At 40.4% G+C, this 17,669-nt stretch overlaps 2 protein-coding genes across 2 annotated transcripts in view; both read right to left on the reverse strand.

The window, feature by feature from the left end:
• Positions 1-6: 6 nt before the first annotated feature.
• Positions 7-11,413, reverse strand: ctdsp1 (CTD (carboxy-terminal domain, RNA polymerase II, polypeptide A) small phosphatase 1). Its single transcript, XM_079673027.1, has 7 exons — positions 10,587-11,413; positions 5,422-5,570; positions 5,132-5,233; positions 3,721-3,777; positions 3,115-3,207; positions 2,452-2,637; positions 7-2,372 (listed from the first exon to the last, which is right to left on the reverse strand). Exons 1-7 carry the CDS (start codon positions 10,657-10,659, stop codon positions 2,244-2,246), a joined length of 789 nt encoding a protein of 262 aa, XP_079529153.1. The 5' UTR covers positions 10,660-11,413; the 3' UTR covers positions 7-2,243.
• Positions 11,414-11,816: 403 nt separating this feature from the next.
• LOC307031824 (striated muscle preferentially expressed protein kinase-like) overlaps positions 11,817-17,669 on the reverse strand; it is a 39,719-nt gene continuing 33,866 nt past the window's right edge. Inside the window, exons 34-42 of the mRNA XM_079669269.1 lie at positions 17,492-17,659; positions 16,283-16,405; positions 15,472-15,636; positions 14,647-15,286; positions 14,305-14,544; positions 13,699-13,922; positions 13,538-13,613; positions 13,256-13,405; positions 11,817-13,180 (exon numbers count right to left, since the gene is read on the reverse strand). Of these exons, the coding sequence (XP_079525395.1) occupies positions 12,943-13,180; positions 13,256-13,405; positions 13,538-13,613; positions 13,699-13,922; positions 14,305-14,544; positions 14,647-15,286; positions 15,472-15,636; positions 16,283-16,405; positions 17,492-17,659 (2,024 nt within the window). The 3' untranslated portion in view covers positions 11,817-12,942. The remainder of the gene's footprint in view (positions 13,181-13,255; positions 13,406-13,537; positions 13,614-13,698; positions 13,923-14,304; positions 14,545-14,646; positions 15,287-15,471; positions 15,637-16,282; positions 16,406-17,491; positions 17,660-17,669) is intronic.

Raw genomic sequence — 17,669 nt, forward strand, 5'->3', positions numbered from 1 at the left:
CTTGGACCATCTTTCATTTAGCATTTATGGGGAGGAAATGGCATTATTACATACAGTCCATATATAAATTTGGTATGATAAAACAGGTCAAGAAAAATGAAAGGTTACATCTATTCAATCATGAGTACAGTAACATGAATATTCCATATATTAATGAACATTTGTTTGCTGTATTACTGTGCAAAACAAAATATACATATCTACTGAATGTGTGAGAAGTACAGTATCAGTGAATGGGCCCCTGTAGTGACACATTACTGGGTTTATATGTAATCAAAATGACTTCCTATTCATAATCCTGTTTGCCAAGGAAATGAAAAAAACAAAAGCAATGAACCTAATTGAGACATGTGATGATGGTTTACATAAAACACACACCAAAAATGACAACCCTGTTATGTGCCTACAACAGTATGATGCTATCATTTTAGTAATTTGCTGGTGTTTCTGATGCATTTATTACCTATTAATATACGAGGTAACCAACCAGGTCTTGCATAAAAACAGCAAGAAAAATGTTTCCCCTTTTGGAAAACGAATTGCAAAATATTGTATAAGAGGACCACTCCACGGTGAGAAAAATGAATCAGTTATTATTTAGGAAAGACATGTGATTGACAATATTTGTTAAACATAGAAAAATAATGTTATAGCTCTTAAATGGCGGATTTAATTGTCATCCCTGCCCCTGCTATGGAGGCTCTTCGTCAAATCCACGGCTTCATCCATCGGTGTTAACACATGGTATTGTCAACGCATATGAGGGGGGAAAATAACACTGCTCTGACAAACTGCTGGACCAACATCACCTTATAGAGCTTATAAAAATATACAGATTTAAATGTGTACGACCCAATGTGTTCAATGAGTTTTCAAAGTCAATTCCACCGTCAAACCATTATTTTTTGATAGCCGTTGGTGATTTTGAGTGAATAATAAGCAGAATCAGTACTTTGACTGCCTACCTCTTCTGTCTTTTCTCTATTAAACTCAATTGTAGCTGCACTAGAACTACCTCACCTTTACGGCATGTCAATCCAACCGAATCCATCCAAATAACAGAAAAGAGGTGCAAAATAAATCACCAATAGCTGTTTATTAAAAGTGTCACAGTGTGGATTTTTCCTTTGAATCTCGACACATTTCTATTATAAAGTCCTGAAATACTTTCCAGCCAATGTGTACCGCTTAGGGAAAAATAAAATGCACGTTGTAGCTTAAGACAAGCCAAGCTGTGACCTTTCCTGCATCATACCGCCGCTAAAACAGCCTGTATGTACTGCGAGAAATTCAAGTTTCGTCAGTGGCTTTAAAACGAGGACCAGAACCCATCAGAGAAAAATAAAACCTGGTCCTTTTGTCTCTGGGATCAATTGTTTCTCATTTTGGCTGTCCATCAGTCTTCAAACCACCTTTCGAAATCAGCTGCCATGTGCAGATGGTTGGATTTCTTATTAGTGTCTTACTGCTTGTCTAATAGGGCTCAATTCCCACTTATAAAACTATTTTAAAAAGGGATTAGACGAGTATATTGATTTTCTCTGACCTAAATTCCCACAGTTCAATAGCACTGAGAGGGGGGACTGAACTCGTGCTGTCCAATCCTTTTGATATTAGTGAATTATACACTCCTGATCATATATTTTTTTTGTCAGATTCATCCATAACACTGTCATGATTATTCAAAAATACTTGATCACATCACTCTAAAATGACAAAGAGATATCACATGCCTGAAAAGAATTAGGGTGCGAAGTGAATTTTTTTCAAAAACAGACATCTACAGTACGTGTACACTATCTTCTCTTTCAATGACAAGACCGACAAGGCTTATTTGTACGTAAATCTACCTTTTTCACTTGATTCCTGCTTACCAGAATCCTGCATATTGTGCATCGAGGAGAGAAGTCCAGTACCCAAGTCTGTGTCCAAAGCATTCATGGCTACAGATTTAGCAAGTTCAGTGACACTGCAGAAATATCCTAAAACATTCATCCATGCTTTCCTAGGAGAAAAGTTACAAGCTGATTTTCAGAGGAGTTTTCTGTTTGACCAGGAGGTGGCAGTGATGACGTCATCGAAGTCGCTGAAGACTCCCAGAAGTGTTGTTGTGATTCTGGGGAGGTGAAGGCTCGGTCAGCTGTGAAGCAGTCTGGTTGGCAGTGAGAGCTGGAGCCTCTCCGGTGTGGGTGATTTTTTTTTATCTGTACGCCGTTTTGTTCAGAGCTGAGATGAGAACACCGTTAGCTCGCGGTCCCTTGTTGCTTGAGCACCGTGTAGACGTTATCCACTTTGCTCAGCCTCTCGAAGAAAGGCAGGAGGTCCAGGAGCTCCGTGTCGGACATGTCGTCGAACCACGAGGCCACGGGCACCTGGATGAAAACGCAAGTCATCAGCATCAACGTTATTTTGTAGATCATGACTCACTCAGGTGCGGTGTGTTTTACTCACTGCGTTATCGGGGTGGAAGATGTAGGAGGCGGGAGAGTTGTCCACGATGATGACTTTGTTTAGGTCCCGGCCCAGGCGACTCAGGTCCTTGACGTAGTTTCCTCGATAGAAGACGCACGACTCCCGGAAAAGGCGGGAGCGGAAAGCGCCCCTCTTGTCCAGCAAGTCGGAGACGGGGTCTGCGTACTGAAACAAAAGAAACATAAATTAGATCAGTTCCTAAACCAACGAAAGCTTTCAGAAATAAAAAAACAACACAGACAAGTGTAGCCTTTGCTGCTAAAGGTTGATAACGTCAGTTGTAAGAATAAGCGTAAATTGACTGTAAGTTAATACAATAATAAAAGGACGTGAGCAGTTATGGTCTGTGGCAACTTTCAAGTAATTATTGTGCTACCAAATTGAAGTCACACCTCTTAGAGTTTCCTTTTGACATTTTGCCCACCCTATTGCTGGAAAACCTTTTCCCAATGACACTTTTTCTTACTTCCTACCTCTTATTTTCAATTATTTAAAATTTGAATAGTCAAATTCGCCGTTGCCCTTCTTCTGCAATTATTCAATGTAGTTTGAATTCAACTACAACTTTATGTAGTGCACAAGTATTTTGGTTTGTACTTATTGACACTGAGCAGCAGTTGGCAGCAGGGCAGTATTTCTCACCTTGGCTAAACTGGCAGTGAACAGCACGCACTCAAACAGCTCCCCCATTCTCTTCAGGAACTCGTCGACATGCGGCCGCTTCAGCACGTACACCTGGAAAACACAGGAATGTATCAAACCGGCTGCTGCTTTTACAAAATAAAACATGTTTCTACAAACCTTCACTGTCTGAGGAACCATGGCGCTTTCTTTCGCTGTATAAAATAATCTTTGCTTCCTGTGCCACATGGGTGTAGTCGTGGATGTAAATCATTGGAAACGTAATATGAAGGTACTCGTATAGGTTCACTGAGAGCATTTGGCTGCTAAAGTAAAGACTTGTTTCCTTGAAGTTCTTCCATTTTTTTTCTCCTTTCCGTGGCGTCGGAGGCTGAAGGGTAGCGTTCCTGAACCAAGTCATCCGGAATAGGCTTTGCTTGTCTGAACAAACCTATCCTGGATTACTTGAATCAGGCCCAGACCCACAGAGTGTCAAGCATCTCCATCTTCAAATCTCTTAATCACCGGCAGCAGCTTCTACACTCAGCAATTTAAAAACAACCGCAAGGGCAGTGAGGCACTGATGACAACACAGTAAGGACATCGTGTGTGTGACGCAAACATTACCTGGTGTACTGTTCCATCTATTTCCACAGGAATGATGAAATCTGCATTGTTCACAGGCTGTTGGAAGGACAACAAAAATGATTCAATTGAATATTAAAGGTGGGGTAGGTGATTTTGGAGAAACCAGCTCGAGTGCGCTAGAATAAAAAAATAAAATAAAATACACAACCGGAAAAAATCTGCCACTTCCTTACAGAGCCCCTCCTCCAACACAAACGAACGCGCACATGACCAATGAGGCCACGAGATAAGTTTGTGCACAGATGGAAGGCTGTTATTTTAGCTGGCTAAAAATGATTGGTTGTGCTTTTTACAGCGCTACGGCTTCAACAGATGACATTTTTTTATGGATTTTTTGTCAAAGCACTTCAGATATTTATTGCTATCGGGATGTTAAGAGCATTCCATGGAATATAACAAAAAGTGTATCTCGAGCCGGTTTCTCAAACTTACCTACCCCCACCTTTAAATGATTGAAATATTTGTATTGCATTTGGACTTTTATTGGACATTTTAAAATGGAGCATCTTTCTTAGAAATCAAATCCCCATTGGATGAATAAAGTATTCATATTCCGCTTCTTTAACATGGCTGAACAGCAATATAAAAGTCACAAGAAAGTCTGTTTACTTCCAGGAATGGCTGCAGGCTTGTTTTACTAAACACTACATTGTTTCTCTTACCGTATGAAATATCACTGTGGTGTTATTGCAGGATAGAAGCAGGTAGAGACAAACAGCCTGCAGTGTGAGTGTGAGTGTGAGTGTGAGTGTGAGTGTGAGTGTGAGTGTGAGTGTGAGTGAGAGTGAGAGTGAGAGTGAGTGTGTGTGTGTGTGTGTGTGTGTGTGTGTGTGTGTGTGTGTGTGTGTGTGTGTGTGTGTGTGTGTGTGTGTGTGTGTGTGTGTGTGTGTGTGTGTGTGTGTGTGTGTGTGTGTGTGTGTGTGTGTGTGTGTATTTAGGAGCATCTGTGTTTATTTGGGTTGGAGAAACAGCTCACTTCGGTTTGCCGTTTGTCATCGATGACTAAAATGTCACCGGCAGAGCCAACAACAACAACCAGATGTGGGGATGTGGGCCTGATGCAGACATGTGTTTTGCTATTTAACATAACTATCTTGTGCTGTAATGTGATCACAGGGGACAACTTTGTGTTTTACAGCCCCCTGGTTAGAAAAAAAACAAACAAATTATTTCTTTAAGTCCATGCATGATGTAAGAAATGAGGGCGAGACACTGCAGGCATTGTTTTCTTTAAGCGCTGACACATTTGCTCCCATAACAATCATTTTCTCAGACTTGCAGAAAGTCAATCTTACTTATTTGATCTATTTGCATCTGTAGATTTCTGAATTCCCCCGTTTCATTTGCATATAGAAACCTAAGATATATAGAAATAACAGTTTCACTTTACCTTAAAAGAGCTGTGAACTAACGTCTCGTCCAGATCTATCACCACACAGATCTTTCCCGAGTCTTTTGACTTCACTGGATGCAGAAGTGGCTTTACCTGGTTCTAAAAAAAAACACAACATGATATTTATTCAAACCAGCACACAGCAAGGTATATACAAGTATTTGAGGGATGACGGAAGTAGAACAAAATATGTAAATGCAGTTATAATCTGGCTTGTCTCTGAACACAGATTTGATCTTTCCACTGCTGTCAAAACACGCCACGAGAGACACGAGGGGTAAACACACCTTGGAGACGGTTCCGTTCTCCTCCACCAGCAGGGGGGCGTTGTTGTTGACCGGCGGGGGGTCGGGCTGGTCTCGACACAGGCAGCAGAAGAGACTGGAGAAGAGGCCGCGGCTCCGGGGCTTCTTGGAGGAAGGAGCCGGGGAAGAGCCTGCAGAGAGGAAGAGGCGGTCACCATTCTGTCGGTCTATTTTAAATACCAACTGACGTTAACAGCAAATTAAAACGACTATAAAAAATGGCTTATTCTTCCCTTCTTCACGGCACAGTAAGCAAACAACACATCCTAAACCCCTGAAGTTTTAGCTATGGGGTGCATATCGGAGGTGACTTGAATTGTTCTGCCACCGATTGTTTGTTTTAACTACATGATAAAAGCTCCAGCTGATTCCGCAAAGTCAGCAAATGTTGGCATCAGGTGATTGAGTTTAGTCTCTTGAGTTTATCTGTTGATTGCTGAGCCATGGCAGAGCAGGAAGTGTGCACCTGTGCAGCTCAACAGGTATAATAACAATAAGACTCCTTACAGTACTTGGCTGCGCTTTAAAACTTCCTGGAAACTGGTTTTTTTTTTTTACGCGTATTGTAAAATCGTTTTATTGACAATAGTGCAATAAAAGTGGGTGGAGACCAAAAGTGAGTGTTAAGACATTCAAGGTAAAAAAAAGAACGCAAAACGCTGCTTGTCCAATCTTCTTTTACATTTGTGTTTTGTTGTGTTACTGATCAACCCTAACTCTTTATTTAGTACATTAGTGTACTTTTTATTTTATGTGCACTGTCCCTTTGCTGTTACAATGTAAACATATGATCATGGATTTTAGACTTTATTTTCTTCAGTTGAACAGTTTACCAAGTGGTTCTTCAACCATTCCCTTTTAAATGTAGGTCAGTCATTGAGATTATGTCAGCGTCCGCCAAAGTGTGTCAAGCCAAATGTCCAATTGCTTTATTGCCCTGTCCCATAAATCTCCTATTAACACTTTCTGTCTCTTTATCCCCCACACTCCCTCTCTCCGTACGTGTCTGTGTTACCAACACACAAACCTCCGTTGTGCGTCTCTCTCTCTCCGCTCTTTTATTCAAACCCTGCCATTCCCTCCTGCTCCATTTGTGGATTCAAATCCTGTCTGACCCTCCGCTGGCCTCTGCCGCGCTCAGGCCAAAACAGGAAGAGGAAACAGACGGGTATCAGAGGAGGAAGCTGCTGCTGCCTTCATGTTTTAGTGTAGCGACAACGGGCTTATGACAAACAAATCCATGTAGCTTCTTCCCAGTCACTTTCATGGCAAATCAGGGTTCAGCTAGGAAGCAGAAATTGGTCATTTGACACATCTTAGCTGTGAAATAAATAAAGGATCTTATTCAGTGCCTTATAACAATAATCACTCCCTTATGTCCTAAATTCATTTTGCTCTCCTTGTTGCCTTTTTCACTCCCTAGTGACCTCACTCCCTCCCTTGAGTCCATATCCTTTCCAGCGTTCACTCCCTCGCCCTCATTCACTTCCTCCATTCTCCCTGAGCTTTAATACTTTTTCACACGCCTTTCACCATATAAAATGACCTACCCTAACCCTGAAACACAATGTAAGCGGTTTTAATTCATAAAAGGGACGGAAGAAAAGGAATTTATGGAGTACAGCTGACATACTGTCGACGTCAGCTAACAAAATATCCCCTGTCTTCCTAAATCTGAGTCATCAGAAAATGTGTTTTGGACGTACAGTCCAATACAATCTGTACAAATGTGGAGACAAAACAATGGTCATTGTCTTGTTCTTAAAACATATTTCAAATGCAGATTAAATGCACTGTAGAGCGCCATAACTATTACCACTATCATTATTGTCTTTAAGTTGATTTTGTAATTTGCTATCATGCAGCAGTAAATCTTCCCGTTTTGGATAATATTGTTATTAAATATAATATGTTGACAACCTTAGCTTGAAAAATTACCATAACAACTAAATAAGTTTAGCTCTACCATTTCTAAATCTAAGTTTACATACATTACATACATTTAAGAAATTAAGATGTTCCCATCTTAAGTATTAGTAGCTGTTTTGGAGCATCACATTGCTTTACACTGCTGTATTCTTACTAATTCAACAAATAAAAGATCATGAATACACAGTTATTTAAGAGAAATGTCATTTTGCAGGTTTTGCATCTTCTGATGGCTAATGCTGTGTTCAGGTGCTGTTTACACGAGAACGCAAACGGTTGTATCCGCTACTTCTCTCTTTCGTATAGCCCGTTAGTTCACACGAGGCCGTAACGGAAACGCGGAAACGGACCCCGCAAGCGATAACGGGTCCCAAGGTGGATAGATCTGCAACCGGAACGCTCTGGAGGGCCAAACAGCTCTGTGTGTACGCCCTATACGATCATTTTCCTGATAACGATGAAGCCATAGCCCCGCCTCTCCCCACCTCTGCTGCTAGTTAGTGCAAAATCTACAGCTCCTCTACCAAAACCATCAGCAACAAGTGGACATGGAGAATTACATGAACTACATGTTGCTAAATCCACCGCGGGGCATAAACAGAAGGGCAACCATGGCAACCATGCTCGGGGCTCTTCTTCGCTGCTTTTGATGTATTTTGTGGCGAAAGTACAGCGCCACTTACAGGCCCGGCATATGTACTACAGCGTCTCCAGCGCTTTCGAACGGTCTCGTGTGAACGGAACACTTTTTTGATATCGTATTCGGTTTGTTTCGTTTGCGTTTGTGTGTAAATGGGATAAAAAGTCTCTGTTACATCTGCTCAGGGCTTTATTTCATTTTCACTTTAAGACTTCAATAATGCAGAGAAAAGCATGTATAGGCTTGGAGTAAACTAACAATGTGTCAAAATACAAAATACCACAAGATGCAACTCTACCTAGAACCAAAACCTAATTCCTGAAACAGAAATGCCTACCTCAACATGTTCTCTCCTGTCCCGTAACTTATAAACATTGAATAATTCATATGCTGATTTATCACAGCGTGGCATCAGTGTGCAATACTTTTATCAACCCAGGGTTCATTTTAAAAGTCGTAATAATTTTGTGTAATCGACGCTCCCACTCCTAATAATGTCTTCCTCTTTGACAGCTGAGAAACATGTTTAAATGTGCTTTAATCTTGAAGAGAAGTTTCATCATTTGAACTGAATGGCCTTTTAAACAGCTGCTACACTTTCAGGGGATAATAAAACTCTCCAATAAAACAAACTAATGAAACGTTTAGATTAGTTAGTGATGTCATGGTTATAAAACGTTCAAATTCCAATGAAAGAAAACAGAAACAGCACGCAAAAGCTCTTAAGGTTGCAAAATATTTGTTGTTGAGATATTTTCTTTTTAAAATCCTCTGGAGCAGAGAGGAGCTCTGGATTATAGTTATTGATTAATGCATCGGTGTTTCTAGGGTCAAAAACACTAAACTCATAACTTAAAATAAAAGTGTTTAGTTTATTTAATAAAAGAGCACATGTTCAATGTGAAAAGTGACAGTAGATAGATTAGTTGCAATTTGGAGCTATAAATATGTATTGTAAAAAAAAAAAGACAAGACAATGGTTGGGGAAACAATGTATTGGTATTTATTATTTTTGATATTATTTATTTAAATGTACATATACATTTATCATTTTTGTATTGGTTTTTCAGTTAAATTATACTTTCATGGTAATCAGTAGTTAAAAAGATACTGTTCATTGATTGATTGTCGAAACTAAATAAAAATATTTTTGTTTTGAAAAAGATACTGTTCAAATTATTTTTGATTTCTATAGTTCAATAAATTGATGTTTTCAAAGTAAATGAATAATCGTATTTAATAATCATGATATCAATTATTGACCAAAAATAATCGTGATTATGATTTTTGCAATAATGGAGCAGCCCTTATTTGACAATATTTTCAGGCCTATCTATTTTTCTTGCAATGCAGTAAGAGACTTCTCCTGTCAGCTTATTTCATTTAAGAATAACATAGTTTTGTACTAAATAAAGGGTTTTAGAAATTGAAATGTTTAGAGAATTTTTAAGCGTATAACAGATGTTATCAGTCGTAGTGACATGACTCAGTTTATTAAGCAACACCTTGCTCGGTTGTGCTGTTGAGAAACACTTATACCACATCAAAGATGGCCGTACATGAGCAGCCATTAGACATATAGGCTTTCAATTTAGTAAGCAAATGTATAACCCTAAAATGCTTAGATTTCAAACTATAGAATTTTAGTCGACCAAAATGATCCTCTTATTGAGTCTCAGAGAAACTGAACGTTTTCTCGATGGTTCTCATCATGTCGATATCTCTTAATGCAGGAAACAGAGACAACATGTTTTCAAAGTGTGGATTATTCAGTAACCTGTGTTTACACTCTGTGGCATCTCATTGGATTGTGTACAGCAGCAGTGCTAACATTGCATGCTCGTGAACACAGATCTGATAAAGTTAGTGTTACATTGAGGAAATCTCAATGTTACAGCTTCGTTATGTAATTAAGAGGTAAACAGAGCAGCATTGTAATACAAATACTCTACATTTAAAGCCATGGCAGCAACATAGAAGAGATCACACATGCATTCTTAGGATCAAATAATAAGATTTTCCCACAGACACACTTTTGAGGAATTAATATATCCATTTATACGAATTGATAACAGATTTGATTCACGTTAATTGATCAGTAATCATAATCCATTCATATCACATGATTCTGAAGTGCACTTTCACTTAAGTCAGACTTTGAATGCATGACTTTCACTTTCAACGGTACATATATTACAATATACTTTTGCTACTTTTACTTAAGTTAAACATCTGAGTATTTCTTCAATCACTGATAATGACTGTAGGACATGTTTATGTTTTTATTTATGTCTTATAGCTGCATAATTGCATTGGTACGTCACTTCCTTTACTTTCATCACAGGCCAAAGGGCCGCAGCCCTAATATGCAGAAGTGAGAAACAGTGACAGTTTTAGTGCTGTGACTTTTAATCCACTTTACTAATGTTGCTATTCACACAAGTGCAAAAGTTGTTGAAGTAAATCAGATCTCAGTACGGTCTGAAGTGAAGATCGTGAACTTTCACTCACGGAGCAGCACAACTTTTTTCGGGGGGCATGAGTGCAAAACACAACCGGGACAAAAATAAAGACTTACCCTTCTCCCCTGCGGCTTTACTCCCCTCTTCATCCCGGCTGACTTGGGTGATTATTGAGGACGGATTGTCCATCACATCCAGGTCTGATCTACAGTGCTGACCTCACACTTTAAAGTTAGATTGATCGCAGACTCGGTGTGTTAAACCAACTTAACATGTACGGAAAAGAAGCCGAAACACCCCGGGAAACATCGCAAAAAGTATCTTACATACATCCATTACACGTCCGATGTCGGATACACGCTAAAGTTTGAAGTGTGAAACTTAATAAAATATTTGTCAAGGAGATGGCAACTTTGATTCAATATGGTGCTCAACTCCGCTCGCAATTTCAAGATACAAACATGGAGGTTTCAAGGCTTCCCATTTCACTTAAAGTGGCGCAGTAAGGCAATGGCTGCGGACAACACTCCCACTCCTGCTGTTTGCAAGTTTGCAGATGGTCCCTTAAAGTAGCCTGAAACAAAGTTACTCAAAACGTAGCTAGCAGGCTAGCCACACAGCACTTATTACAGTAAAAGTTACTGCTTGAAAAAATATATTATGCCCTTTACACTTCTTACGATGGGTATTTTTGTAGCATATGCTCAACTATGCGTCCATGACATTTACATTAGCCTTACGTAATTTACTATTAGGCTACAGATAGCAAAACAAACTAACTTTAGCTAACGGTTCTTTCTGTGATACTACGCAGCACAACACTATAATGACGCAGTTTTCACCACATTTGCTACTTATCGACTTGCACGTTTATGTATATGTGGGTGAGTACTACTGTAGTTGTTGTGTAATAGCTAATGTAAGTGAAAACTTGCCCAACAGCAACACTTTTTGTAGAAGTGGCACAGAAACGCCCAGTTTGGGTCCCCTTGAAACTGCCTCTAGTCAGGGAGCGTCGCACAAGTGCCGTCCCTCTGCCTCGTGTACATTTAGTTCTCATTCAAAATACAGTAGCAGGGGAATGTCTGGCTGCGTGGGTATTAATACGCTTTTTAAAATGATATATTATGTAAGATATCGTTTGTTTATTAAATATATATTTGTATTCCAACAGTTCTTCCTTTATTTTACCTTTTATTTTTAGAGTGTGTGATTTGTGTGACACGTTTCTTTATAGTGTACGCTTAATGCTGGGTGTAAGAAGAATGCATGCACTTTACAAAGACACCAGATATTTGACATCAAGGAAACGCAGAGTCAGAAACTATTCCACAGAGAGAACCAAGTTCATATTCCCAATTGTATCAATAGTTTATTACATACTATGTCATAAAAACATCTTCAACTTTTCCCACATATAAACACTGCAAATTGGTACATTTACAAATCTCCAACCATCCAAATTCATACAAAAAGGAACACTGTGATAGCGCAATACACAAGACGTTCTAATATTACAAGGACTGCATGTTGTATGTTGTATAGTCAAATATTGCAGTCAAATGTTTGCTTTGATCAAATAATTCATCTAATGGAGAAACATTTACACGATAAATATTTTGGATATTAATCCAATTTAGGCACTGACTGGGTGATCACGATTTCAATAACCTGACCAACCACGGCGGGTAATACTGAGGAACACAGCAATTCACCAGTGTATGACTTTTCCAAGTAAAATGTTATCTGCATTACAGACTGCTTTTCGTTGTTTCTTAAATGAGTTTTAACCACAGAACAAGAAATTGTACCAAAAACTCCTAGCTCACCCTAAAAGAGTTCATTTTTACAGTGTGAATCTTAACACCAATCACAAAGACACTCCTTAATACTTTTATTCTTTTGCCTCGATGCTAAGTCAAAAAAGTGAATCAAAAATGCTCGCGCAGGCACACACATGCACATAAATTAACATGAAAAAGTAAACAATTTCAAGAAAAAAAAAACATATTTTTGGATTTGAGTTTTAAAATGTAAATGCAAAAAATTAAATAGCAGCTTGGTACATTCACATGAGTTGTTGAATACTAAAAAAGTGACATAAACAAGGTTGTTCCAGGCTGATCTGGAGACCAATGTTCATCTAAACCAAACAGTGTACTTTCAGAATTCACAATGTGACTAAGAAATTGTGCAATCAATGAGAGGAAAGCGAAGAACATCCTGTGTCCTTTTAGTATATTAACAGTTTCTGAGCAGTTCTGGACTCCACCAATTCATCAAGTCTCATCTCTTTAGCGTTGAATGTTGAATTCTCCTAAAATAACACGAGGACTCCTGTCTTTTCTTTGGATATTTAAGATGTATCCAGCTTTCTGTGCCTTAACCTCAGTCTGACATTTTTCATGTTTCACTGAGGTGTTTTATGACAGATCCTTCTCTCATGTGTGGTGCTTCATTTCCCCCTCCATCTCACTTGGGGCTGGGAACTTGCGGTGAGGTCCCAGGCGCCGGGGATTTGGGGGAGCCCTGGTAAGTGCGCAGCATCACCTTGTGCTTGGTGGCGGCCTCTGAGCGCCGGCTTTGTTGCTCCACCAGGAACTCTTTGAGTTGGCCGGAGGTGAAGGTGAGAGTCTGTCTCCTCAGCTTCATCAGGTAGGAGTCCTGCAGCCAGGCCTGGGTGAAGCAGTCTCGTGTAGTCGAACGCGCCCTGGAAAAACACACACAAAATAGTTTAATTTTCTTTACAACAGGAAGTGTAAAGGACAATTTAGTTGGCACTCACCATGGGTAACTGCTCAACATCTTCTTGAGAAAGGCGGAGGCACTTTGGGACACATTTGGGTACAGTTTTGTGGGATCAAACTTTGCCAATAGGATTTTGGATTCCACTTGCAGAGGGTCTTTATCTTCGAATGGCAGATGACCACTAAGCCTGGATGTAAACACAGACAATGGCTTCAGTTTTTCCTCAATTGTAAGGATAATGCATTATCTACCGACCATCTACTTATATTTCAATATTGTAAACCAGTGTCTTATGATTGTAAATTCACATTTCACTTACATGATGTGGGTGACAACTCCAACAGTCCAAATATCTGCAGGGGGACCAACCACTTCCCCTTTTACCATCTCAGGAGCTGGGATCAGATTGATAATATATTAAACTACAAAAATGAAAAGCATCTGTAATTTCAATCAGTCAGTAGAGGTCGTTGTCCTCACCCATGTACTCCAGTGTTCCCGATCCTGACTCCTGCTGTTTGAGGCTGAGCGGGTTGAAGCCCTGAGCGCTTCCAAAGTCCACGATCTTGATGACGTTGAGGTTGGTCACCAGGATGTTGTCGGACTTTAAGTCCAGGTGGAGGACGCGGCGGTTGTGGAGGTACTCCACTCCCTGGAGGATCTGCACCAGGTAACCCGCCACGTCGTCCTCGGAATAACGAAACCTGTGGAAGGCAATGAGGAGAATCAACAATAATCAAATACTCAGATAGGAAAAGTAAGCAAAGGACATAATTAGCAACATCCCCGGATAAATAAATATGAATTAGTGTCTATTAATACAAGCCACATCTCCCAATTCCTGAGATCGAATGTAATCATATGATAAAGTGATAATGTTTTTAATTCCCAGGGGAATAACTGAACATAAGCTCTATAAATACCCTCCTACTATTATTATAATTTGTTCTACTAAAAGAAGAGTACAATTAGCCCCGAATTAAAGTAGTTGGCTCAAGTCACCAAAATGGACTTCAACTGTAAAATGCTATGTGTACTGTCAGAGTTACTGTTTCTCAGTATGTGTTTCTATACCCTTCCTCCTACCTGTCTATGAGGCTGTAAAGCAGTTCTTTGCCGGTGCAGTACTCCGCCACCAGCACCAGGTAGCGCGGCGTGACGTAGGCTTCGTGCAGAGCCATGACCTTTCCGTTGTGGAGGGATTTCAGGATCTCGTACTCCTTCAGGATGTCCTGCTTGGTCTCCTGGCTGTAGGAAATTATCTTCGCCATGTAGATTTTACCCGTCGCGTTCTCACGGCACTCTCGGATCACTCCAAAGCGACCCCTGGTTTAAAAAAAAAAAAACAGTACTATAGTTTGCATGATAAGACAAAAACAGTAAATAAATAAAATAAATGTTCCCCCAAAAGGTCAGTATTGGTCTTACCTGGCTTTCTCATCCAGGAAGGTGTAGGGTTTCTGTGGAACCCCTTGCCGTAGAGTTGTGGAGGGCGTAGTGCGTCCTGATGGGGTGCCTCTGGTGTCGGTGCTGGCCCCCTCACTGAAGGGGCTAAGGCTAGAAGCCTGGAGCACTTGTGGGCTAAAGAAGACCGGAGTGGGGATCACACGAGCTGTGATGGCGGGGGTGGGGGCGTATGTGGGCACAGAGGCTGGTTTGGTTGGTGTTGATGGCGGTGTTACAAGAGCTGTTAGCGGTGACATGGGTGGGCTCTGAGTCATGGGAGACACCACATTCACTGGACTCAGGGGTTTGGGGAGAACAAAGGGTGGAGGGGCTTTGACTGGGGGTGAGGAGGGAAGAGAGGAGCTTATTTTTTCAGATTGTAGTGGAGGGTTCGAAGGCAGAGACGGCAGAGGGGTGGGAATGACCACTGTTTTAGATTGGGATGTAACAGGGGAGATTGCCTCTTTTGGAGAGGTGAAGGTGGAAGCGATGGTGGAGTCTATCCTGGGAGCGCTGTTCTGGACTGGCTTGGGTGGAGGCACAGTCACAGAGGAAGAGACGACTGGTTCAGGTGCAGTTGGGACTGTCTTTATAACGGCGAGAGCAGGCGTCGCTCCTCCAGCTGTCAGAACAGACACAGATTGGCACAACAATTACAATGTGTTTGTTTATAAATCTTACAGATTTGTACCTTCATGGTGGTTAAGGTGGAGGGGGAGTTCTGTTTTGTCTTTTTAGTGTGTTCCAGTGCAGGATAATCTCCCATAACCCTATGCAGTAATGTACATGTTGAGTGTGTTTAATTACCTTTTGAGTCCAGGCTGACTGGATGGGAGCAGTTGCTGTACGGTCCTTGTCCTGCTTTGTTGTTGCAGGCGATGCGGAACCTAAACACGGCCCCTGTTGGCAGGTCGGTGACATTGTAGTAGCAGTCGACCACTCCAGAGGCCACAGTCAGCCAGTTGGGATCACCTGCAGATTGGGATAGATGTGTTAATATAGAAAATAAACCCTGATGTGAATAGCAAATATTCTTTGTAGTTCACAAATTGAACGCCAGATGGCGGTGTTGTCAAACTGCTAGATATCTGCACATGCATATGGATGAAGACTGAAGGCTTAAATTGAAACACAAGATAAAATGTTCTGCATTTACAAACAAGTTAATGCTCAGATTGCCTGCTGAGTAATCGCCTGTCATCGTAACTTATTGGTTATGCAGGTACGCTGAAAGAGACCTGCATTAAAATGGAAATGAGGTAGTGACGCATTGTTCTGTGGGTACCTACATCAGTGCTGCCTGGCGAAGATTAAATGGCAATACATGCCGAACTGAAATCCATCAGACCAAAAAGCTTAATAAATATTCACAAACTCCAAGGCTGCTACTCCAGAGTTTGTATGACTTTATATTCATTCACTTAATTATGATATTATGATGACTACAACAGTTTTGAAAGCAGCACTGGCACAGTCACTATTCCTTTATGGGCTAACTCATTTTCCCTTCACAATGTATTTTACATTTCTTTTCAATGAGCTGAATGCTGCTTAATTATTCATTTAAAAAGTAGTTAGAGGAACTTCTACGGTTTGTCAAATGACAATAATTGCTCACCTTCTGTTTTTCTCTCCAGGGTGTAGCTGCATGGAGGCTTGGTGTCGGCCGGCTTCCAGAGCACCAAGGCAGTGTTGTTGTAAGTCTGGGGGACTTCAGGAGTCCCTGGACGTTTTGGGACACCTTCAAATTGTGGGAGAAGACATATATTACTTTGAATTCTGAATTCCCAATAGCTTACAAAACAATTCTGTTAAGCAATCACTTATTAAACATTGATTTGCATCAAAATGTCATGATGAGATACCACACACAGGATGTTCATTATAGAGCCCAGGGTACAAAAATAGAACCAGACAAAGTTTTGTCGTCACACCAAACCAAACATGACACAAATAGGGTCAGTCCTTCATTTCAAAATGTGTTTACCATTAGGCCTGTGCATCGGCATCAACACTAGAACCAATTCTTCAGACGAGATAAGCTGTCTATTTTTCACACTGCTGATGAGATTATCAAAGGGAGACAAATAGCATCAGTGGATGAGATTAGAAATACTACATGTCCAAAGCAATAACAAATAAAGTTCTAAAGCAATGGGTTTCAGCATACGTCTGAGAAATGAATTTTCCTCTCATTATTATTATTGCTGCCTTTGTGAGCACCATGGGATGAATTTAAGCACTGTTGTTCTCATCACACACTGTCACCAAAGGCATGACTGGAGTTTTTAGTGTGATAATTCCAAAATCACAGGAAGCATAATTTGTTCCCTATTACATGATGGATACGAGAAGGGACAAAAATCCATTAAATCAATATAATGTAAAGTTAATCTCTTGACATTAATATTTATTCCAACTGTATAAATATTCATACCATTCTTCCCGCAATTAAAATTAAATTACATAAAATTCAAAAAATGATGATAATTACTGTAAGAAAGGCAATAGAGCAGCTGTGCCTCTGGTTAGAGAACTCGCTCCATGTGATCATTTGCAGTTGAGGTTAATGAATAAGGTTTTCCATTTCCCAGCTGCCAGTAACCTCATTCTATTCAATAACCATGACCAAGGAATACTTCATCCACACAGTTATTACTAGTTTAACAATTACTCCATGTTATTGTGAATTCTTGAAAAAAACTGCCTAGCTCTCTGTCTCCATAGTGTAGAACGAATACAAAAATGCTGGTTTGAATTTGAATTTGATATCCTAATGGTTATTCTGTGGGTGATGATATAATTATAGTCTAAATAGGATACTTACAAGCGATGGACAGTGTGCAGGAGGTGGTGATGGCAGCTATGGGGTTGGTAGCTACACATTCATAAACTCCAGCGTCCCTCCGACTGGACTTTGGGATCATGAGCAGCTGCCTTCCATCTGGGTGGGACATCAGGTTGATTCTGTCATCCAGCACCAGCGGTTTCCGATCTGGAAAACA

The sequence above is a fragment of the Notothenia rossii genome (assembly GCF_949606895.1).
Source record: "Notothenia rossii genome assembly, chromosome: 3".
NCBI classification, from domain to species: Eukaryota; Metazoa; Chordata; class Actinopteri; order Perciformes; family Nototheniidae; genus Notothenia; species Notothenia rossii.